This window comes from Nerophis lumbriciformis, linkage group LG08 (genome assembly GCF_033978685.3).
Source record: "Nerophis lumbriciformis linkage group LG08, RoL_Nlum_v2.1, whole genome shotgun sequence".
In the NCBI taxonomy this organism is placed as follows: Eukaryota; Metazoa; Chordata; class Actinopteri; order Syngnathiformes; family Syngnathidae; genus Nerophis; species Nerophis lumbriciformis.
This window is the reverse complement of record NC_084555.2, coordinates 56,143,040-56,168,116: the sequence shown is the minus strand read 5'-3', so window position 1 is coordinate 56,168,116 and position 25,077 is coordinate 56,143,040. Positions and strand designations below refer to the sequence as shown.

General features: G+C 40.9%; 1 protein-coding gene across 1 annotated transcript; it reads left to right on the top strand.

Moving 5' to 3' along the window:
* The first annotated feature begins 1,139 nt into the window (after window positions 1-1,139).
* LOC133612000 (eukaryotic translation initiation factor 5A-1-like) lies at window positions 1,140-24,801 on the top strand. Its single transcript, XM_061969224.1, has 5 exons — window positions 1,140-1,208; window positions 9,478-9,649; window positions 9,719-9,823; window positions 20,709-20,840; window positions 24,309-24,801. The coding sequence occupies exons 2-5, from the start codon at window positions 9,488-9,490 to the stop codon at window positions 24,360-24,362; spliced, it is 453 nt and encodes a 150-aa protein (XP_061825208.1). The 5' UTR covers window positions 1,140-1,208; window positions 9,478-9,487; the 3' UTR covers window positions 24,363-24,801.
* Window positions 24,802-25,077: the final 276 nt, after the last annotated feature.

The window sequence follows — 25,077 nt, the reverse complement described above, 5'->3', positions numbered from 1 at the left end:
TATATCAACCAGGGTGAGCCCCACCCCTTTCGTGAGCGCACTGCGCGCGGAGTGACCCCTGTTACGCGCCCCCGGAAACAGGGGTGGCGGGCAGGTAAGCTGCGCGGGCGGAGCGCGCGGAGTGACCCATGTTACGAGCCCCCGGCCACGGGGGTGGCGGGCAGGTAAGCTGCTTACCTGCTGCGCGTGACGCCGGCCGCGGCGAAGGCGGACGAGGCGGGGTGTCGGTGCGGTGGGCGCGGTGGTGACCCTGGACGTGCGTCGGGCCCTTCTCGCGGATCGCCTCAGCTACGGCTCCCGGTGGGGCCCTCTCGGGGGAAGGGGCCTCGGTCCCGGACCCCGGCGAGGCGTCCCTTCTCCGCTCCGTAAAAGTGTCCATCTCTTTTCTTTTTTCTTCTTCTGTTGTGGCATATGCTGCAGGTGCCTGCTCGTTTTTCGTATGTGGGTAACAACATTTAACTATGTATATATATTTACCAATTGGTTTAACTGCCACCCGCAAAAAAAAAAAAAAAAAAAAAAAAAAATCTAATTAATCCGCCCGACCCGACCCGCACGCGGATAAAATCTTATTTTTTTAAATTTCATCCGCCCGATCCGCGGATAATCCGCGGACTCCGCGGTTGTGCCCGCAAACCGCGCATCTCTACCACATACGGATATGCTAAAGGTTCTCAGTGTTGTACGTGCATATAAATGTTTTAAATTATTTTTTCCTCTAAGGTTATATTTCTCCTCTTTTTTTCTCCTCTTTTCGTATTTTGCTTTATTCATTATTGAAATGTTTTTTGCCACTTTATGTTGTATGTTTTGTATATGAGATTTCCAGTTCATTTGATCATCTATTAATACTCCCCAAAATCTTGTTTCTTTTACCTATTCAATGTCTACTCCGTCTATTTGTATTTGTGTATGATGCTCTTTTCTACTATTACCAAATAGCATTATTTCAAGTTCAACGTGTGTATCTTTTTTGATTTTGTTGGGGATTTTGCAGGGCTTTTGCACTGAGAGCTGTACCTAATCATTTGGTCCCCGCCCGCCTGCCCATATATGGTAAGAGAGCGCTGGAGAGGCGAGCCCGCTTCCGAGTCCGCTCGTCACGTGATCACGTACCTGCACGCCCTCCGGCTTTCTTGTCGGGACTACAAAAGCCTCTGCGCATGCGTGTCGAGACCTTTTTATTTTTTCCTTCCGTGGAACTGAAGGTAAGGTCACTTGTTTGTTAGGCGCATAACTGTGTTTTATCTCCTAGTTTTTTGTACGTCGATAACGTCTGCTTTATCTGTGAGAGATTACATTTACATCCCAGGCGTGAATTATTAACTGCGGCCAAGCTAGCTAACTTAACAAGCTAACACACACTTTGGGCGTGGGCCTGATCAAAGGTATCCAGGTGACAACTAAACTGGCTGTTAATAGTGAAATAACTGAATTATATTCTTATTACTAGTTGGGAAACTGTTAAAAAGTTAAAACTCTTGATACTGTGGTCATAATTTGCGATGCGGTCATAACTCATTAACAAGTTAATCGCAGGTGCTAGCTTGCTAGCTAGTTGCTAGCCTGAGCGAAGCGCACGACAGCTATAAAACATGTCAATAAAACCTATTAATGATTGGATAGCAAAAATAAATGTTCTCGTTGCCAAATTAATGCTTAAAATATGGATGTACGCCAGTAGCTGAGCGTCGACAACATTGGCGAAGTGCGGAGACTGTCACGTATATTATAGTAGATGGGATGACGTCACAAAATGTACTCCTCGGCCATTTTGGCTCAAAAAGGGGCGGGGCAGCCATAGACATGTTCTAAGGCAGTGGTCCCCAACCACCGAGCCGCGGCCCGGTACCAGTCCGCACAAGAAATAAAAAAATAAATTTTTTTTTTTTTTAATTACCGTATTTTCCGCACCATAAGCCGCCCTGGGTTATAAGCCGCGCCTTCAATGAACGGCATATTTAAAAACTTTGTCCACCTATAAGCCGCCCCGTGTTATAAGCCGCATCTAACTGCGCTAAAGGAATGTCAAAAAAACAGTCAGATAGGTCAGTCAAACTTTAATAATATATTAAAAACCAGCGTGATGTGGGCGCGCATGGAGTCGTATATCAACATGGACGGAGCTGCGTGAAAAAAGCCACCCGGCCTCTTCGCGTAAACTTAAACTTCCCTTAACCACTCGCTCATCTTTTCTTCATCCATCCATCCCTTCGAGTTAGCTTTTATGATGACGCCGGCTGGAAAGGTCTCTTTTGGCAAGGTCTTCCTTTTGAATATCACCATGGGTGGAAGTTTCTGGCCATTAGCATGGCAAGCTAGAACCACAGTGAAGGATGACTTCTCATTCCCTGTGGTGCGAATATTCACCGTACGTGCTCCCGTTGTATCCACAGTGCGGTTCACAGGAATATCAAAAGTCAGTGGAACCTCGTCCATGTTGATAATGTTCTCTGGCCGGATCTTTTTTTCAGCTATCTTGTTTTTACAATATGCACGGAAAGTAGCCAGCTTTTCTTGAAAGTCTTTAGGCAGTTGCTGTGAAATAGTAGTCCGTGTGCGGATGGAGAGATTGCGTCTTTTCATGAACCGGAAACCTGTCGCTTAGTAGGAGCCATTTTGTGGTCTTTACAGATGTAAACACACAAAGGAAATGAAACGTAATATCCGCGCGCTTCTTCTTCTTCTTCTACGCGGGCGGGTGGTTGCTTACAGTAGAAGAAGCGCTTCCTGTTCTATGGGGGCGGGTGCTTACCTTGGCGGTTGCTTGCGTAGAAGAAGAAGCACTTCCTCTTCTACGGGGAAAAAAGATGGCGGCTGTTTACTGTAGTTGCGAGACCGAAACTTTATGAAAATGAATCTTAATATTAATCCATATATAAAGCGCACCGGGTTATAAGCCGCACTGTCAGCTTTTGAGTAAATTTGTGGTTTTTAGGTGCGGCTAATAGTGCGGAAAATACGGTAAATCAACACAAAAAACACAAGATACACTTACAATTAGTGCACCAACCCAAAAAACCTCCCTCACCCTTTTCCACTCATTCACACAAAAGGGTTGTCTCTTTCTGTTATTATTTCTGGTTCCTACATTATATATCAATATAGATCAATACTAGTGATGGGTTGATGAGGCGTCATGAAGCGTTTCGACACATTGCAAAACTGTATTGATACTGTGTCGATACTGTGTCACTAAATACTGACATCTGCTGGACATTAAAAATCCCTACAGGCAACCTATGGACCGACTCAACTGACACTGATTTGATGCCCTAGTACAGGGGTCACCAACCTTTTTGAAACCAAAAACTACTTCTTGGGTACTGATTAATGCGAAGGGCTACCAGTTTGATACACACTTAAATAAATAAATATATTGGCATTTGTAAGTTACACGTAAGTGTGATTTAAACAAGAATGGCTAAATGAATAAATTTATATATATAAAAAAAATGGGTATTTCTGTCTGTCATTCCGTCGTACATTTTTTTTTCCTTTTACGGAACGTTTTTTGGAGAGAATAAATGATGAAAAAAACACTTAATTGAACGGTTTAAAAGAGGAGAAAACACGAAAAAAATAAAAATTTAAAATTCAAAATTCAACCGACAAAAAAGAAGAGAAAAACTAGCTAATTTGAATCTTTTTGAAAAAATTAAAAAAATAATTTATGGAACATCATTAGTAATTTTGATTAAGATACATTTTAGAATTTTGATGACATGTTTTAAATCGGTTAAAATCCAATCTGCACTTTGTTAGAATATTTAACAAATTGGACCAAGCTATATTTCTAACAAAGACAAATCGGTATTTCTTCTAGATTTTCCAGAACAAAAATTTTAAAAGAAATTCAAAATACTTTGAAATAAGATTTAAATTTGATTCTACAGATTTTCTAGATTTGCCAGAATAATTTTTTTGAATTTTAATCATAGTAAGTTTGAAGAAATATTTCACAAATATTCTTCGTCGAAATACCAGAAGCTAAAATATTTATTATACTTTACAATAAAAAAAAAATAAAAAAAATACTTGAACATTGATTTAAATTGTCAGGAAAGAAGAGGAAGAAATTTAAAAGGTAAAAAGGTATATTTGTTTAAAAATCCTAAAATCATTTTTAAGGTTGTATTTTTTCTCTAAAATTGTATTTCTAAAAGTAATAAGAAGCAAAGTAAAAAAATAAATGAATGTATTTAAACAAGTGAAGACCCATCCATCCATCCATTTTCTACCGCTTATTCCAAGTGAAGACCAAGTCTTTAAAATATTTTCTTGGATTTTCAAATTCTATTTGAGTTTTGTCTCTTTTAGAATTAAAAATGTCGAGCAAAGCGAGACCAGCTTGCTAGTAAATAAATACAATTTAAAAAATAGAGGCAGCTCACTGGTAAGTGCTGCTCTTTGAGCTATTTTTAGAACAGGCCAGCGGGCGACTGATCTGGTCCTTACGGGCTACCTGGTGACCGCGGGCACCGCGTTGGTGACCCCTGCCCTAGTATATACAATAATATAAACCAAGTCATTGTATTTCATTTAGGATTATTTCATATCTTCATTTAAATAAAAATATATTTTTATCTTTTTTAGATACAGTCAATAAATAATGTGAACATGTATCATAACATGGAAATCTAAGAGAACGTGTTGTGGATGATTGTGGACTGAGAATTTTTTTAATTTTATTTTTTAACACATTTTTATATATAAAAAAAAAAAGTTTTTCCGACGTATTACATTTTAGACGATTTCTCTTCTTAGTTATTATTTCTCCGGCTGTAGAAAAGAGCCGCTCACAGGGCACAGAGGAGGCGTCAGTGCGACACAGTTCGCGTATCGGTCACGTGACCAAAACAGCTCATGATCGGTCACGTGACTTTCTAAAAGCGGTACGCGCACCGACACAGGGTTTTGCTCTATGAGCTCGACGCATGCGCCGATGCATCGGTGTTGCCGGACCCATCACTAATCAATACAGTCTGCAGGGATACAGTCCGTTAGCACGCATGATTGTATTTTTTTATGACAAAAAAAAAACAACATAACACCCCCCGGTCCGTGGGACAAATTTTCAAGCGTCGGCCGGTCCGCAGTTACAAAAAGGTTGGGGACCACTGTTCTAAGGCAGTGGTTCTTAACCTTGTTGGAGGTACCGAACCCCACCAGTTTCATATGCGCGTTCAACGAACGCTTCTTTAGTGAAAAATAACATGTTTTTTGGTAACACTTTAGTATGGGGAGCATATTCTAAGTAATAAAGACTTCATTTAGAGTTTTTTGGACACTAGGGGAACGTATTCGAAGTAACAAAGTCTATTATTTAGAGTTTTTTGGACACTAGGGGAACATATTCTAAGTAACAAAGACTTAATTTAGAGTTTTTTTCGACACTAGGGGAACATATTCTAAGTAACGAAGACTTAATTTAGAGTTATTTGGTTAGGGTTAGGGTTATAATAAGGCCATGCCAAATAAGGCATTAATAAGTACTTAATAATGACTAGTTAAGAGCCAATATGTTACTAATTTGCATGTTAATAGGCAACTAATTAACGGTGAATATGTTTCCCATACTAAAGTGTTACCATGTCTTATTACTGGTGCACAAAATGAACCGTGTATGAACATTACCTACCAACACAGTGCCATAAACTCACAATAAATTACACACCTGCAAATCAGTGTAACTTCTGCTGTTGCCGTATCCGTAATATGCCGATAGGGAGAAGTTTGTATTTACACGATGAGTCAGGTGTGTCTTGACCTCCGCCGAACCCCTAGGGTTCCATCGAACCCAGGTTAAGAACCACAGTTCGCAGCATGGAGCTCTACTGGCGCTGACGAGACGCGGGGCCGGCATCTTGGAGTGGTGATCCGCTCCACTCAGTGCAATTCATTTGGCAGGAGCAATGAACTGTCAGCGCATTAAATTAATCTTACCTCACTGAATACCACTAATTTTCACGCACTTTTTTTGTCATACGTGTAGCTATGATAAAGGTTTTATTATTCATAGTTTGCTTAACAGTAATAGAATATTCTTATATGCTATAAGTGACCAGATGTCCCAGATCAAAACTGGGAATATAATCCCAGAGAAGGGGGAAAAAACGGTCAGCTATTTTAAAGTTGAAGAAAGGATATGATTACCGTAGGTTATATATATACATGCGTATATCCCACATAAAAATTGGGTTGGAAAGCTAGACTAAATTTAGACTTGTATAATACTGTATAGCCACTGTCCATCTGATTGTCTAGTTAGCTAACATTTATTATTACCCCCCGCACCCCTACTCAGTCTGGACTGTGGTCCCCCTGTTGGCTTTTACAATCTTTATCTTCATTTATTTCAACTTTGTTATTCAAGTATGACATTTTTAAATGTAATTAATTTCATTGACAAGCAATTCTATTATGGTCATACTCTTGTTTGCTAGCGGCTACGATTTCAGTACTATTGAAGATCTTTGCTCCTTCTCAACTCTGTGGTAATTGGGGGTTAAATCACCACAATGATTCCTTGGAGAGGCCACCGCTGCTGCCCACTGCTCCCCTCACCTCCCAGGGGGTGAACAAGGGGGATGGGTCAAATGCAGAGAATAATTTCACCACACCTAGTGTGTGTGTGTGTGTGTGACAATCATTGGGACTTTAACTTAATATTCTTTTCACAAAATACAACCAATAGTACATTAATGTTAAATCTTACTTGTGAAAAGTAATCCCCCGATTCCTATTTTCAACAGTCCGCTCATCTGAGCAGGAAAACGCAGAACACCATCTTTGTTTTCTACCAGTCAACTGTCAGTTTAGCATCTTTGTTTTCTACCTGTCAACTGTCAGTTTAGCATCTTTGTTTTCTACCTGTCAACTGTCAGTTTAGCATCTTTGTTTTCTACCTGTCAACTGTCAGTTTAGCATCTTTGTTTTCTACCTGTCAACTGTCAGTTTAGCATCTTTGTTTTCTACCTGTCAACTGTCAGTTTAGGCTGCTCACCCGCTCCTCATCACCACTTTAAGATGGCGGCCCAGTTTCTCGCGTCACAGCAGCCAATGCTGCGTCTACTTATACGATGTCTATGGGGGCAGCAGGCACCATATATATATATATATATATATATATATATATATATATGTATATATATATATATATATATGTATATATATATATATATATATATGTCTTAATAAGGTTATCCAAAAAATAGTGCTCGATACCGTAGTAGAGCGCAATATATGTATGTGTGGGAAAAAAAATCACAAGACTACTTCATCTCTATAGGCCTGTTTCATGAGGGGTTCCCTCAATCATCAGGAGATTTTTTTTATTTTTTTATTTTTTTTTTCTATTGCAAAAAATCTCCTGATTGAGGGAACCCCTCATGAAACAGGCCTGTAGAGATGAAGTAGTCTTGTGATTTTTTTTCCCACACATACATATATATATATATATATATATATATATATATATATATATATATATATATATATATATATATATATATTTCCAAATAACTTTCTTTATAATCACATATGGCATTACAATTTGTAATAAATCAGTGCAATCACAGCAGTGACGTGCAGTGAACTATACACCAGGTGAGGCATAGATACTTTTGGAGTTTTTGTCTTCTTTTTTTATACCTAAATTCATGTGTGCATCTCTAATCATTGTTGATTTGGGTTGCACATTAGAATAACAGGATAAAAAAGGGAGTAATTCGCTTTCATAAAAACATGATAATGTTAATGATAACTGACAATATGACCTGGTCCCTATACACCGAAGCTCTTGTAAAAAGAGCTCAGCAGCGCATGCATTTTTGCGTCGGGTGAAAAGAGCACAGCTGCCTCCCCCTATTCTTAGCACATTCTACAGAGGCACTAGAGAGAGCTTGCTGACCAACAGCATCTCTGTCTGGACTGAAGCCTGCAGTGCCTCAGACTGGAAATCTCTCCAGAGAGTGGCGAGGACAGCGGAAAAGATCATCAGGACTCCTCTTCCTCCTAGGGATAGGGTTAGAGTGAGAAAGTTGAGGAATGCTCATCAAAGACTTATTTGGAACATCCCACAGGTGAACAGGCTGATTGAGAACAGGTGGGTGCCATGATTGGGTACAAAAGCAGCTTCCATGAAATGCTCAGTCATTCACAAACAAGGACGGGGCGAGGGTCACCACTTTGTCAACAAATGCCTGAGCAAATTGTTTAAGAACAACATTTCTCAAACAGCTATTGCAAGGAATTTAGGGATTTCACCATCTACGCTCCGTAATATCATCAATAGGATCAGAGAATCTGGAGAAATCACTGCAAAGCCATTGCTCAAAAAAGAATAATGCATTAAAATCAGTGTTGATGACTGCTCCAATTATCCATCCATCCATTTTCTACCGCTTATTCCCTTTGGGGTCGCGGGGGGCGCTGGAGCCTATCTCAGCTACAATTGGGCGGAAGGCGGGGTACACCTTGGACAAGTCGCCACCTCACCACATCCACACACTAGGGCCAATTTAGTGTTGCCAATCAACCTATCCCCAGGTGCATGTTTTTGGAGGTGGGAGGAAGCCGGAGTACCCGGAGGGAACCCACGCACTCACCGGGAGAACATGCAAACTCCACACAGAAAGATCCCGAGCCCGGGATTGAACCCAAGACTACTCAGGACCTTCGTATTGTGAGGCAGATGCACTAACCCCTCTGCCACCGTGACTGCTCCAATTACTTCACGTCAAATATTCCACTTTGAGATTTTTTTGGGGGAAAATATTGCATATTTAGTGTGTTTGCCTTAGAAATGTTTTTATGACAAACGGCATAAAATACACAAACAAAAAAAAAGTTAAAACTTGTAATGGACGGATAGATCTGAAGTTGATCTAGAGATTCAAGCGTTAAAAGTAAATAAAAAACAAAACAAATCTGACATATTTTTAACACTTTTATAAGAGGGGCCCTTCTGGATTATTGAGAATTTTAGTGGTACCGTTTTTCCATTTACAGTGAGTGATATGCTGTAAAAAACTAAAAATTATATGATAGAGTTTCGATTGCTAAAATACATATTACCTGCTTCAAACATTTTGCTGTTTTTTTTTGCCTGCTTTATTGATTTGGTTTATCCATTCACATACAATGATTTTTTTGCAAGGCCCCACCTTCTGAAATTCATCTTCTATTGAGAAGTCCCAGATCCTTGTGTGGAGCTCAGCCAACTAGAAGGATCTGGCGAGAGTCAGGTTAAAGTTAAAGTACCAATGATTGTCACACACACACTAGGTGTGGCGAAATTATTCTCTACATTAGAGGTGAATCCTTACATTCATGTATTGCTCATTGTTACGAGCGGCCCTTTGAGGGCAGCTATAACTGCGATGTGGCCCCTCAGGGAAAACGAGTTTGTCACCCCTGCCTTAAAGCAACCCTTTCGTCATACCTAGCATTGTTGCATTTTTGTCTCACACACAGCAGGCTGAACATGGACCAGGAAACGTTTGAAAGTGCAGATTCTGGGGCCTCTTTAACTTTCCCAATGCAATGTTCCGCCCTGAGGAAGAACGGCAATGTCATGCTTAAATCTCGTCCTTGCAAGATCGTGGAAATGTCCACTTCCAAAACTGGCAAGCACGGGCATGCCAAGGTAAAATACACATTTTAAACTGCTGAAGCGGCAAGATTGTTCAGTAATATATTTGTTAAAATGTTTTAGGTACACCTCGTCGGAATTGATCTTTTTACTGGCAAGAAGTATGAAGACATTTGTCCATCAACGCATAACATGGAAGTCCCCAATGTGAAAAGGACAGAATATGAGGTGAGATGTCGCCCATATAGCACTTGAATAGTTTTACTTCAATCTAGGGATGTCCCGATCCGATATTTGGATCGGATCGGCTGCCGATATTTGCCAAAAATTGCGTATCGGCAAGGCATGGGAAAATGCCGATCCAGATCCAGTTTAAAAAAAAAAACCCGGTCCGTGTTTTCCAACGCACCGATTTAAATAATACATTCCACTTTTCTGCTGCTCCCTGATTTCCGTTCCGCATTTTCCAGCACACCTTCAACACAGCCACAATTCTCACGCAGTTGCTTTTAGCTGCTGGCATTACACGACAGGCTCTTCTCACTCTTTCCTGTGTCTCCCTCTCACAGACAGCGAGCGCACCTTCTTACACACGTCACATACTGTCACGACATACGTCACATACTGTCACGTCATACGTCACATACTGTCACGTCATACGTCACATACGCATACGTCCTCTCCTAGCAGAGAGCGAGGTAGCGGCATGGCTGACGTTAGCTGTGATGCTAGCGCAGCCGCTAAGGTGCGCGCCTGCTAAAGCGTCCTCTGCGCACGGCAAATCTATGCCACGCACAAAATCAAATAAAAAAATAAGCGCGTAACAATTTTCGACACACGGACACGACAGAGACAACAGTTTTCGTCATCATTGTTCAAATAGTGTGACGTCTGTTGAGACGCTTATCTCCATTCGGTGCCACACGTCCAGACTCCACACCATCAAAATAGTATATATCTGTATCATGAATCATGTTTAAGACCCCATCTTAAACAAGTTGAAAAACTTATTGGGGTGTTACCATTTAGTGGTCAATTGTACGGAATATGTACTTCACTGTGCAACCTACTAATAAAAGTCTCAATCAATCAATCAAAACACATAGAATCATCATACTGCTGTGATTATATGCATCAAGTGTTCATTCAAGGCTAAGGCAAAATATCGAGATATATATTGTGTATCGCAATATGGCCTTAAAATATCGCAATATTAAAAAAAGGCCATATCGCCCAGCCCTAGTTCAATGATGCCATTTCTGTTTGTCATGTATAATTTTGTCTATTTTGTGTTTATCCTTGAATAAACAGGTCAGTTTCTTGTTACCAACCATTGTGTATTATTCAAACTCACCTAATTCAGCTGGCTAGTTGTTATCAAGAGTACTAAAACCCTTTTCAACATGATTCTGACAACTAAGTACCGTATTTTCCGCACTATAAGGCGCACCTAAAAACCACAAATTTTCTCAAAAGCTGACAGTGCGCCTTATAACCCGGTGCGCTTTATATATGGATAAATATTAAGATTCATTTTCATAAAGTTTCGGTCTCGCAACTTCGGTAAACAGCCGCCATCTTTTTTCCCCGTAGAAGAAGCGCGCGGTGCATGCTGGGATATGTGACGTTTCATTTCCATTTGTGTGTTTATGTAAAGACCCCAAAATGGCTCCTATTAAGTGTGTTGTCTGTCTAATTATAAATAATGCAGACGAGGCGTGTTAACTGAGTTCTCAACGTTTACTCACAGCGTGCTCATAACCACATTCTAACTCCCAGTATACAACAACGCTTCTCAGGGCTACCGCGCATGCTCGTCACTATCGTTGCATGCTGGGTAGTGTAGTTGTTATATTTGCTAGCTCATAACATCACATTAAGAGACACGCTTACGCGCTTAATTCAATACTCGCTGTCATTCCGGGTGGATTGACAAAAGACCTCCAGCCGCTAGATATTGGTGTCAACAGGGCATTCGAAGCTAGACTGCTAACTGCGTGGGAACAGTGGATGACAGAAGGCGAACACACGTGACGTTCACCAAGACAGGGAGACAGCGCCAGACGACATTTTGGTTCCCACATTCGCCCAACTTTTCAATTCGGACAACGAAGGAGAATAATTCGAGGGATTTATGAATGAAGAATAACTTCAGAAAGTGAGCGTTATGTTTATTTTGTGTGTTGTGACATAAACGTTCGAGCAACATTATGTTGCTATTGCTCTGCACTATTTTGAATTTTACTATGTTTGTGATTGCACATTTGCGTACATTTTGGGAGTGAACAGAGTTGTTAGAACGCTGGTTTTTAATATATTATTAAAGTTTGACTGACCTATCTGACTGTTTTTTTGACATTCCTTTAGCGCAGTTAGATGCGGCTTATAACACGGGGCGGCTTATAGGTGGACAAAGTTTTGAAATATGCCGTTCATTGAAGGCGCGGCTTTTAACCCAGGGCGCCTTATGGTGCGGAAAATACGGTAGGCTAAATAACTTTAAACTTTAATACATGCTCGGATAGGCCAGTATTGGTCAGTATCGGTATCGGTCAGTATCGGTATCGGATCGGAAATGCAAAAACAATATCCGTATCGGATCGGAAGTGCAAAAACCTGGATCGGGACATCCCTACTTCAATCACCATGTTGGCAGGAGAAACAGAAGCTAAAATACATATTACCTGCTTCAAACGTTTTGCTGTTTTTTGCCTGCACTATTGATTCTACTTTAAGTGTCATGAAAAAAATAATATTGTATACACATACATTGGTACTCTTAAGTGTTTAATTGGTTTTGTTACACAACTCGCAACTCAAAAGAACTTGTATTGTTAGTGTCAGCCATTGAATTGAATTGGCGCTTGGCCCCCAAAACATCACAATTTTAACATGTAGCATGCCTTATAAAAAGAAAAACACACTTTTAGATAAGCTATATTGTATACAAAAATACAATAGAATGTAGTACAGTAATTTTACAAAGTAATGTAAATCATTTACCTTGGCGAGTGGACACTTCTCCGTCACACACAGAATCGTCAGCTTCTTCATGCTTTCATGGATGAATGTTTCGATATTATTTTAACATCTTGGTCGGTGTTATTGACTTATTCTGCTTCTGTATGGTGCAGTCTTGCAGTGCTGTGCTCCAACTGCTCCACCAAGTTAGCTAGCTACACGCTCTGTCATGGTTTTGATTATTTATATTCTATCCACTTCTTCTCGGCAATGTCTTTCACACTCACTCTCTTCACAACCACACTTGGAAAAACTAGGTTACGTACGTCCATCTCTTGCTATAACCTGATGTTAGCGAGTAAGATCGGATCTTAAGGGGTTCACTGTGACATTCGTTACGCCAATTAATGGTGGTAAGGACCTAAAACACAACAGATAGCTGAGAGACAGCTCGTAAGCTTGGACACTGGTATCCTTTAGATTTAGAGATGGTTTATTTAAAACAGAGCATTTCACACCAGACATCCTAAGAATATTGCTGAAGTGTAACAGTTTTGTAAAGGGGAATAGTCCAAAATACCTCCAGACTGTTGTGCAGGTCTGATCTGCAAATGCAGGAAACATTTGGTTGAGGTTATCGTTGCCAAATTAGCCTCAACCAGTTAATAAATCCAAAGGTTTACATACTTTTTCCAGCCTGCACTCACTGTTTACATGTTGCATTCAATACAAAAAAAATATTTGTGCTGTATTAGTTTAATCAGACTGTTTTATGTCCAGTTTATACAAAAAAGTAATCCAAGTAATCCCATAGGGTTCACATACTGAAGTTGCTAAAGGGTGTGTAACATGTGGGTCCTGACGCTTGTGCAAGAACATAATGTACAGTTGAGAAAGTGGCGGAACAGGTTCCCTCTTTGTCGACAAGCTTGACTGACAGGCTCCTTCTGGGGAAGAGCTTTAATACGAAAGAAAACAACTTTTCTTTCCTATTTTTGTGTGTATGCTATCGCCATGAGTCCTAAAAATGTGAAATCAAACCATGGAGGCATGGCGGAGATATTTATTAAACAATCTTACCTTCCTTCATTCTTTCTCCAAACGAGACGTTCGGCGTTTGAGACTTTAGTGACGTATGTTATCATCGTTACGTCAGTGAATTTTTTTATGTGGTAGAGATTTACCCCATGTTGTCAAGAAGCTCCTTCTTTTTCTCTATCCTCTTGTTGTGGGGCATACTGGCTCATACAAACCCCGTTTCCATATGAGTTGGGAAATTGTGTTAGATGTAAATATAAAAGGAATACAATGATTTGCAAATCCTTTTCAACCCATATTCAATTGAATGCACTACAAAGACAAGATATTTGATGTTCAAACTCATAAACTTTTTTTTTTTGCAAATAATAATTAACTTAGAATTTCATGGCTGCAGCACGTGCCAAAGTAGTTGGGAAAGGGCATGTTCGCCACTGTTACATCAACTTTTCTTTTAACAACACTCAATAAACGGTTGGGAATTGAGGAAACTAATTGTTGAAGCTTTGAAAGTGGAATTCTTTCCCATTCTTGTTTTATGTAGAGCTTCAGTTGTTCAACAGTCCGGGGTCTCCGCTGTCCTTTTTTTACGCTTCATAATGCGCCACACATTTTCGATGGGAGACAGGTCTGGACTGCAGGCGGGCCAGGAAAGTACCCGCACTCTTTTTTTTACGAAGCCAAGCTGTTGTAACACGTGCTGAATGTGGCTTGGCATTGTCTTGCTGAAATAAGCAGGGGTGTCCATGAAAAAGACGCCGCTTAGATGGCAACATGTGTTGCTCCAAAACCTGTATGTACCGTTCAGCATTAATGCCGCCTTCACAGATGTGTAAGTTACCCATGCCTTGGGCACTAATCCCTACATTATTTATATACTGGCAATGTGTATACATAACAATAGAGGGTGTTGATCTTGTTATACAACAGTAACTCCCATTAGCCGCATCTTCCAAGCATTTTTTAATCATCTTTAAAAAAAAGACGTGTTCTTGTCTCTCATAATGATTATGAACAATAGGCAAAATTTAAAAAAAAATGCAGTCCCCCTTTAAATAGGGTTGCCAGATGTCCCTTGAAAAACGGAATCGTCCCGTATTTAGAAACAAAAGTATACATTCCGTATTGAGCTGTCAAGGGACACACTTTGGCCAGTATTTCTATTAAGTGGCCAACAGAGCCAATTATTTAGTTGTCATGTTCCCGGGTTGGCGCACCTTGCAAAAGAACAAAGTAAATCGTGACATCACAGGCCAGTTTCGACACGGCAGTTTCGCCAACACACACCGAGCAGGCATCTTCTCGGTGCAGCAGATAAATAGCTAAAGTGTACAGGTAAAAGCCAGTAAATTAGAATATTTTGAAAAACTTGATTTATTTCAGTAATTGCATTCAAAAGGTGTAACTTGTACATTATATTTATTCATTGCACACAGACTGATGCATTCAAATGTTTATTTCATTTAATTTTGATGATTTGAAGTGGCAACAAATGAAAATCCAAAATTCCGTGTGTCACAAAATTAGAATATTACTTAAGGCTAATACAAAAAAGGGATTTTTAGAAATGTTGGCCAACTGAAAAGTATGAAAATGAAAAATATGAGCATGTACAATACTCAATACTTGGTTGGAGCTCCTTTTGCCTCAATTACTGCGTTAATGCGGCGTGGCATGGAGTCCATGAGTTTCTGGCACTGCTCAGGTGTTATGAGAGCCCAGGTTGCTCTGATAGTGGCCTTCAACTCTTCTGCGTTTTTGGGTCTGGCATTCTGCATCTTCCTTTTCACAATACCCTACAGATTTTCTATGGGGCTAAGGTCAGGGGAGTTGGCGGGCCAATTTAGAACAGAAATACCATGGTCCGTAAACCAGGCACGGGTAGATTTTGCGCTGTGTGCAGGCGCCAAGTCCTGTTGGAACTTGAAATCTCCATCTCCATAGAGCAGGTCAGCAGCAGGAAGCATGAAGTGCTCTAAAACTTGCTGGTAGACGGCTGCGTTGACCCTGGATCTCAGGAAACAGAGTGGACCGACACCAGCAGATGACATGGCACCCCAAACCATCACTGATGGTGGAAACTTTACACTAGACTTCAGGCAACGTGGATCCTGTGCCTCTCCTGTCTTCCTCCAGACTCTGGGACCTTGATTTCCAAAGGAAATGCAAAATTTGCATGGTTGGGTGATGGTTTGGGGTGCCATGTCATCTGCTGGTGTCGGTCCACTCTGTTTCCTGAGATCCAGGGTCAACGCAGCCGTCTATGAAATAAATCAAGTTTTTCAAAATATTCTAATTTACTGGCTTTTACCTGTATATGGTTGCAATAAGCACAGTATTTATGTGAGCGTGTTTTTACTGAGTGCAGTTAGTCTGAGGTCAATCACACGTCGTCATTCAGGCGAAGGGGTATGTGGCTTAAAACTTTGGCGTGTGATTTATTCCGCTTTAATGAGCTATGGTGTGGGTGTGATGCTTTTTTTCCAATTATAAATGACACAATGTGGCATACAGACAATTACCTCACTGAGATCTCCTTCATAAATAAAGAACAGATTAAATGTCAGTCATATTAATAAACAACAAATATCTCATTTCTCTTTTTGTCACAGTAGTTTTCATAATGAAGAAAGTTGGACACCTGCTCTATCAAAGTTGCACTGTTCTGTTTTAAGTTAAGCAGGAAAGACTTCTTTTAGAGAAATTTATATTTTTATTCTGTTGTGATAAGCAGGGAATATTTATATTTTAGACGAGAAAAACAAAAAATGTGCACTTAATTCTTACTATACTCATACCTGCCAACTACTCCGGTTTTCCCGTAATTAGTACGGTTTTCATCAACCTATTCCGGGTTACGGTTGCAGTGATAAAAAATACGGTTTTTCATTAATTAAATTTTTTTTTTTTTTAAGTTTTATTCACGAAATCGAGTAACAACAATGACAATCAACACTGCTTCCCGTAACTTCCTATTGAGCCATTCCGAATGCCGTGCGCGAGGCTATTTATAGCACCGCTGCCCATTGTTTCCAAACGAGCGAACGATCATGGAATCAGCCGGAGAAAAATAGCAAACGAGTCTTAAACCGAAAAGAAAACTGCAGTCATTCCGTGAAGAATATTCAAAAGCCTATCCGGGAATAATTATCCCTTCCAAAAAGGGTGAAAACTACGCGAATTGCACCTTGTGCAGACAAGATTTTTCGATCGGACACGGAGGAATTAGCGATGTAAAAGACCACGTTGGGACAAAAAAACACAAGTCTAATGCCGTTGCTAAATTTGGATTTTAGCCACAAAAAGGTAATGACACCAATGTTATCTATTGGAATTGTTTAGTACTGTTATACTGTTAAAAGTGTTTATACTATTTATGCTTTCAAGTCCAAGTTGAAGAAATCTTGTTAAATGTTGACAGCATAACTACCAAAATACAGAAGTATGTCCTTAATATTTTTGCAGTGCTATTTCTGTTGAAAAGTTCAAATGATTACATTAGAGATGTGATGTGCCACTTTTCAAGTGTCTGATGGCTTCAATTAATTTTCATTATTTTTTCATATTTTGAATTCTTTTGAAAGGCTTACAAAAAAACTACATTTGAATTGTAATTCCATGCTATTGACAGGACTATTAATTTTAATGAAGTTAGCTTACCATGTTTACAGTATGATAATTGTGATAGAAATGTGAATTTTAGGCACAGAATATTTTATACAATTGAACAAGGCAGTAGATTATACAAGCTTGGACAGAAAGTTAATAATGACACCAATTTTTTTTTAATGGAATTGTTTAGTACTGTTTTACCATTTGTTTACTGTAAAAAGTGTTTATACTTTCAATTAACAAATTGAAGTCTTGTGAAAGGTTGACAGGATAACTGGCATTAACTGTCAAAATAATTTCAAACTATTGAAGTTAGCTTACAGAATAAACATGTCAATCAACCCATATGATTTTTGCTGTAATATTTTTGTTTTGAAAAGTCACTGTGACTGATAGAAAAGTGATGGTTTTTGCAACATTTTAACCTGTCTGAATGCAATCAATCATTTTGCGTCGGGGGGCGAATTGAACCCCCCACCAGGACTTTGTCCTGGACCTACCGGGGCCTGCGGCCCCTGGACCCTGGCTACTAGGTTTTTCTGATTTCAAAAGTTGGCAGGTATGTATACTTACTGTCACCAAGTTTTGAGCGAATCAATGACCCACATCTGCGGTCCTCTCCAAGGTTTCTCATAGTCATTCACATCGACGTCCCATTGGGGTTGTGAGTTTTCCCTTGCCCTTATGTGGGCTCTGTACCGCGGATGTCGTTGTGGCTTGTGCAGCCCTTTGAGACACTTGTGATTTAGGGCTATATAAATAAACATTGATTGATTGATTGATTGATTGACTTGCAGTCCAGTAAAACATTTAGAAAACTTTCCCATATGACATTCTGACTACAAAATTGCATTTGTATCCAAATATTGGGGTATTTTTTTAAGCAAATAATTTGTGATTAATCATGATTAATCACAGTTCTAGAGTGTGAATAATCTGATTAAACAAATTAATTGCTTGACAGCCCTAGTATAGACACTTTGTAGGGCGCAACATAACACGTTCAATAGAAAAGTCTACTTTGTAGTTAGACAACATACCTTAGATAGCCTATACAGTATTGTCCTTTGATGTGTCAGATGAGCAAATGAGATTAATGTAATAATGAAACAATATATAACAACTGGACAGCATTACCATAATCAGCAATTTTTTATCCATCCATTTTTACCGCTTATCCCATTTGGCTCCAGCGCCCCCCGTGACCCTGATCTCAGCTACAATCGGGCGGAAGGCGGCGTACACTCTGGACAAGTCGTCACCTCATCTATGTTAAATTAAACTAAAAAAAATGACATTATATTAAAACAGATAAAAATGCCATAAATTGGTACCGTTGAGTCCAGGAATCGATTCCCATGTACCGGGAGTTGGTACCATTTCGGTTCAAATGTGAACTGTACCCATCACTATTCACTGGTTTAAAAGTACAAGATTGATATTTCTGTTTTGTAGCGCTATTTTGTAGCGCTTTTTGACACAATGGCGACTCACTGCTTTAATCTTATCCGCTTGTCTTTGTCTATTTACGTATTTCATTAGAAGACTGCGGCGAGGTTCCCAAAGCAAGCATTATAGCGAGCAATCAATCCTTTAGCTAAAGGCTGTTTGTTTACTGTGTAGATGCCTGATGCAAGGCACACTTTATTGGGCATCTATCCATTTTTTTAGTCATCCACTAATCTATCCATTTATTTGATTGAGTAATTAAATAAAACACATTTTCTAGCCTCAGTGCGTCGTTTATGGAAAATAGTTGAAATAACCAAGGATCTCTCTAATGACCTTTAGTCTTTCTACTTATAAATGCACATCACATTGAAATTGCATTTTCACTAATTGAGCATAACTCTATATAATATGATATAACCAAAACTAAACAAAAAGACTCTTATAAAGTATGATCGTAAAACGTCAGCTCTGTTTGACAGTGCAAACATTTCACCACATTGTCTGTCTCAGAGAGTATGGGGTAACGGACTGTCTTATTGTGGCAGTTCGCTCCCTGTATGATCAGTGTCAGATCTTGGTCCGCATTGCCGGCAGTAAGTCGGACACGTTTCCAGTGAGGGTTGGACTCCGCCAAGGCTGCCCTTTGTCACCCATTCTGTTCATAACTTTTATGGACAGAATTTCTAGGCGCAGTCAGGGCGTTGAGGGGATCTGGTTTGGTGGCTGCAGGATTAGGTCTCTGCTATTTGCAGATGATGTGGTCCTGATGGCTTCCTCCGGCCTCACTGGATCGGTTCGCAGCCGAGTGTGAAGCGACTGGGATGGGAATCAGCACCTCCAAGTCCGAGTCCATGGTTCTCTCCCGGAAAAGGGTGGAGTGCCATCTCCGGGTTGGGGAGGAGATCTTGCCCCAAGTGAAGGAGTTCAAGTACCTCGGAGTCTTGTTCACGAGTGGGGGAAGAGTGGATCGTGAGATCGACAGGTGGATCGGTGCGGCGTCTTCAGTAATGCGGACGCTGTATCGATCCGTTGTGGTGAAGAAGGAGCTGAGCCGGAAGGCAAAGCTCTCGATTTACCGGTCGATCTACGTTCCCATCCTCACCTATGGTCATGAGCTTTGGGTCATGACCGAAAGGACAAGATCACGGGTACAAGCGGCCCAAATGAGTTTCCTCCGCCGAGTGGCGGGGCTCTCCCTTAGAGATAGGGTGAGAAGCTCTGTCATCCGGGGGGAGCTCAAAGTAAAGCCGCTGCTCCTCCACATCGAGAGGAGCCAGATGAGGTGGTTCGGGCATCTGGTCAGGATGCCACCCGAACGCCTCCCTAGGAAGGTGTTTCGGGCACGTCCGACCGGTAGGAGGCCACGGGGAAGACCCAGGACACGCTGGGAAGACTATCTCTCCCGGCTGGCCTGGGAACGCCTCGGGATCCCCCGGGAGGAGCTGGACGAAGTGGCTGGGGAGAGGGAAGTCTGGGCTTCCCTGCTTAGGCTGCTGCCCCCGCGACCCGACCTCGGATAAGCGGAAGAAGATGGATGGATGGATGGATGTCTGTCTTCTTCACTTTTTAATGATCGCTAATCTCAGCAGTCTGCTGTTTCCGATACGCACACAAGCCACACATTACCAGGAGTGGGATCAGCATCACCAAAAGGTGCACTGCTCTCATGCAGAAATTGTGTCCACTTATTTTACTTATTAAACGACTCATCAAAGCAACTAAATACAGCTGAAAGCTTTTTCATCTAATTAATTGATTACCAAAGGTTCTGCACACCAAAATTCTAAAATATATACATGTACTACTGATGCGCGTCAACAAAATGGATATACTATTTAAATCTGATGCGGGTAAGTTTTGGACCGTCTTTGTTATGTCTGGTACCCCACAGACGTTTTTAAACTGAACTTAAAAACCCATCTTTAAAAAAAGCAGGTTCTCCTTTCAACTTTTATTGATGTTGCTTTACACAATTATACCATTAAAAATGCATTATAAATCAAATGAGTTATTACACTAATCATGTGTGCATTCTTTACCTACATTTCAGGCAGTATGTTTGACTGATGGCTTTTTGCACCTGATGGACGATTTCGGGGAAGTGAGAGAGGACCTTGGACTTCCAAACAACGATTTGGGCAAAGAAATTGAGGCAAAAATATCTACTGGAGTGGAATTCAATGTAAGAAATTATTTTCAGTCTCATATTTATTGGTATCATGTCTCATGTACTTATTTCAACTTATTTATAGGGACCCCGCTCCCTCCTTTAGGAGGGAAGAGTTCACCCAGATTCTTTAGTTCTATGGCTGTCTCAAATAATCATGTGACTAGAATTGAAGATTAACAATTTAGTTAATACAAAACAGTAAGTACAAACAGGTGCTTGAAAGAGGACAGAGTCATCAAGAGTTAGGATCGATCTCTAAAAAGGGTCACCCTCCACATATGCTTTTGTCTTCTTCGGATGAGTCGCCTTGCCGAAGAATAAAACTGAAAGTTAACTTGGTGTGTGCGCACACACATTATTGTTCACTCTTGTTTCCCACACCTGGTACTTCTTCCCCCGGGACCTAAATGAGATACAAAGTGTGTGTGTTTGCAAAGATAGAAAACACAAGAGTGCATTCATTGTTTGTCTTTGAATTTTGCTCAAAGAAGAGAAAAAATTCCCTTAACACTGTGCATATGTTTGACTAATACTGTGCATTTCAGCGACTTATAACTAAGGATGGCTACCGAAATTCTGTACCATAACTGCACTAGTGCAGAGATGTAAACAGACTGATAAAAGTAGTACTAAGTGGACAGTTTGACACTCTTAAACTTGACAACACAGCACATCCTATTTATGCACCAATTGCCAAACCTGGAATTGTGAGCATCAATTTGTTGATACTATTTAATATTTTTAAATGTATTTATTTTAGGGCTGTCAAAGTTAATGCGATAACGGGCGATTAACGCATGTCCCTTTTGACCCTCAGGCCGTTACGGAAACTTGGCTGCGTTCACTAGTTACTGATGAGCCATAAGCGGGAAAATAGTGAGCAGAAATGCACAAAGAAAAGGGTACATTATGGAAATACCAGGTTCAAAGCCATGGCAAGTTGTTCTCCCGACAAGGGACTATCTTTCTCTGTGATGACATCACTACAGCAAATATGTCGTTCAGAGGTGGGTGTTGCTTCACTTCCGTGTTTAGATTACGGTGAAGGTACATTGATAACATAAAATTGTAGATTGTTACTGTGACTGCTTGAGTAAGATGGCATGAAAGCTAAACAGAAATGAAAGAAGGTAGGCAGGAAGTCAAAAGGGGACTTGAATAATGCAAGTTCAAAAAATACACTGCAATTTGGATGTAGTTGTGGATTGGGGGCTGGCCTGACAATCCCAAGAGGACAGGATTAGGATCAACAGGCTATGTCCTACTATACTACCTTGACATGGAAGAGCTTCTCAAAATATTGGAAGGTCTCCAGTGGGTGTAATTTTATTTTTAATTTATCTTACGAAGGGCCTCAAACCATCCCATCCATCCATTTTCTACCGCTTATTCCCTTTGGGGTCGCGGGGGGCGCTGGAGCCTATCTCAGCTACAATCGGGCGGAAGGCGGGGTACACCCTGGACAAGTCGTCACCTCATCGCAGGGCCAACACAGATAGACAGACAACATTCACACTCACATCCACACACTAGGGCCAATTTAGTGTTGCCAATCAACTTATCCCCAGGTGCATGTCTTTGGAAGTGGGAGGAAGCCGGAGTACCCGGAGGGAACCCACGCAGTCACGGGGAGGACATGCAAACTCCACACAGAAAGATCCCGAGCCCGGGATTGAACCCAAGACTACTCAGGACCTTCGTATTGTGAGGCAGATGCACTAACCCCTCTGCCACCGTGAAGCCCGGGGCCTCAAACCCGTTACTCAGAATTTATCGTACCGTACGAGGGGCCTCAAACCCGTTACTCAGAATTTATCGTACAGTACGAAGGGCCTCAAACCCGTTACTCATTTAGGCGACGACCAATGACCCAGGGTGAGCTACACCCAACTATTAGTTTATTCGTCAATGAAACTGCCCGTCACGGTAGTCGAGACACAATGGCGCGAGATGACCACTTATTTACAGCTTTTTATGTAATGGCGGACAAGGGAGAAATGCAGTCAATCCATCAAAATGTCCACTCTCACATCCCCGTCTCGTACAAAACACCTACTCTGTGTCTGGGGTACAAACAGTGTTTGACTTACATACTTCAAGACAGACTCCTAAAGCAGATTTTAGAAAAAGTCTCTGCTTACCTTGTTTTTGTTTGGCCACTAGTGAGTCTGTCCAGAAGAGTGTAAGAGGTGTCCAATTCTCAGCGTGTCGCATGGACGAGCCCCCAATTTGTTGCGTTTTGGACCAGTTGTTCCTCCCAGGGAATTCAAGTCACAATTCGCTCCCAAGTTCTTTCCGACACTTAAAGCTGAGTTGAAAAACCACCAGAGACAGAATAGGTATTTTGTTGTATATTCTCAAAGCTTTGCCAATATACATTTTGATTGAGACCAGTCTAACCCTAGAACATTCTATCGCGCCTCCCCAAAATGGTCTGTCTTCCCAACGCCAAAAACCTTTCTTTCCTTCCCCCTCCCTAGCCATAACACAAGCACAACGTCTCCCTAGCCATAATACATTCCAAAGAACCCAAGGTTAACACACACAGTGTGCTTGCTGACAGAGCATCAAGAGAAGAAGTGGAAAACACGAGCTGTTTTCAAATATGACAAAGAAATGGAAGAAGTACAACTTAAATTCGGATATATGTAAATATCTGCCTCCGACACTATCCAAGCACCCTAAGAGAGATTTTACTTTTCTTTATCTTCAGGAGAAATAAGATGTCATGCAGCCAGGCTTTGAAGGAGGGAGGTTGTGAAGGTTTCCATGAGAGGAGAATATTTCATCAGGAAGCCTACTAAAGATAGCTATATGTGGGGATGGATTGATGTTTAGACCTAGAATGTCAGAGATTGACTTAAAGAAGGACTGCCATCCATCCATCCATCCATTTATTTTATACCGCTTGTCCCTTTTTTGGGGGGGTCGTGGGGGGTGCTGGAGCCTATCTCAGCTGCATTCGGGCGGAAGGCGGGGTACACCCTGGACGGCCAATAATGACTAATTTAGAACAGGACCAAAACATGCGAGTCAGGATACACAGAGACTTGGAACATCTTCAAGTTTCATCAATTTTATCTGGAAACATTCTGGAATGTTTATATTTGCTGTAGTGAAGTCTGTGCACTTTGAATTGGATGAGAGAAAGCCTAGCTTAGCTCCAAGAAGAATTTACAGACCCAAATGCCTTTTTCCATAACTCCTCGGAAAAGGAAGTTTGTAATTCCCTTTCCCAATTGGCCTTAATCTTTATTACCGCAGCGTCATTAGTTGTGAACAGGAGGTCATAAAGGAGTGAAATCTGACCCCTGGGCAAGACCACCGCCCGAGTACTAAATCAATGCCACTGGGACTCATGCACCGGTATCTGTTCAAATGTAAACAATACTTGTTTAGTAAGAATCTTTATTAGGGAAGTCTTTATGTAGCATATTTGTCTCGGCCTTCCTTGAATGAGTGCTGCTTGGTGTTTTTCAGGTCACTGTGCTTAAGGCTTTGAACGAAGAAGCAATAATCTCCCTCAAGAAGTAAGTCCAGGACCGAGCTGAAGACACCACAGATCTGGAACTGTGGACTCGATCAGTTGGTTCTTTTAAAACCATCCAATTTGAAGTTCTCTAGGTTTAATTTCAACATTGGCGTTTTAGAGAGTTTATTAGAAAAGTATGCCTTTGAATATCAGCCAGTGTTGACTTTCTTGGCTTGCAGTCGGAGGTATCTTTTATTTTTTTAGGTTTTGGGTGGAGGGAGAGTACAAAATACTTTAGGGGGTGGGTGTTTTATTTTTAAATTTTTTTTCTTCCTCTTAAATGTTTCAGTTTTAAACCTAATGCCTTGTTTATATCCTGAACCTCGCTCCGAACCATCCGCTTAGTGTGACGTGCGCCTAAAACAAATCTAACCTTAGCTTTTACGTGTGTACCACTTGTTGAGTGCGTAAAGGCCATCTTTGCGATTGCTGTTTCTGGGGGGGAAAAAAAACCCGACTTCAGCTGCAATAACACTCCCTCTCTCAACATGGTCGGATGAAGGAAGCTAACAAGCTAATCATGTGTGTGCTTGCTCAAGAACACTGCCTGGTAAAGAACGTTGGAAGAATCTCACTGGTGTACATAAGCTAGCCTCTAATGGAGAATATTATTCCATCATATCTAAATGGAGATTGGAAATTTGGCTAAACGTTTACCATTGGGCGGCTTGGCTCAATTGGTAGAGCGGCTGTCCGTAAACTTTATGGTTCCTGGTG

Excerpts from the sequence above, each read along its gene's own strand:
- LOC133612000 (XM_061969224.1), top strand. The coding sequence starts at position 9,488 with ATGGACCAGGAAACGTTTGAAAGTGCAGATTCTGGGGCCTCTTTAACT. Across the intron at positions 9,824-20,708 it reads TGAAAAGGACAGAATATGAG|GCAGTATGTTTGACTGATGG; the intron begins GTGAGATGTCGC and ends CCTACATTTCAG. Across the intron at positions 20,841-24,308 it reads CTACTGGAGTGGAATTCAAT|GTCACTGTGCTTAAGGCTTT; the intron begins GTAAGAAATTAT and ends GGTGTTTTTCAG.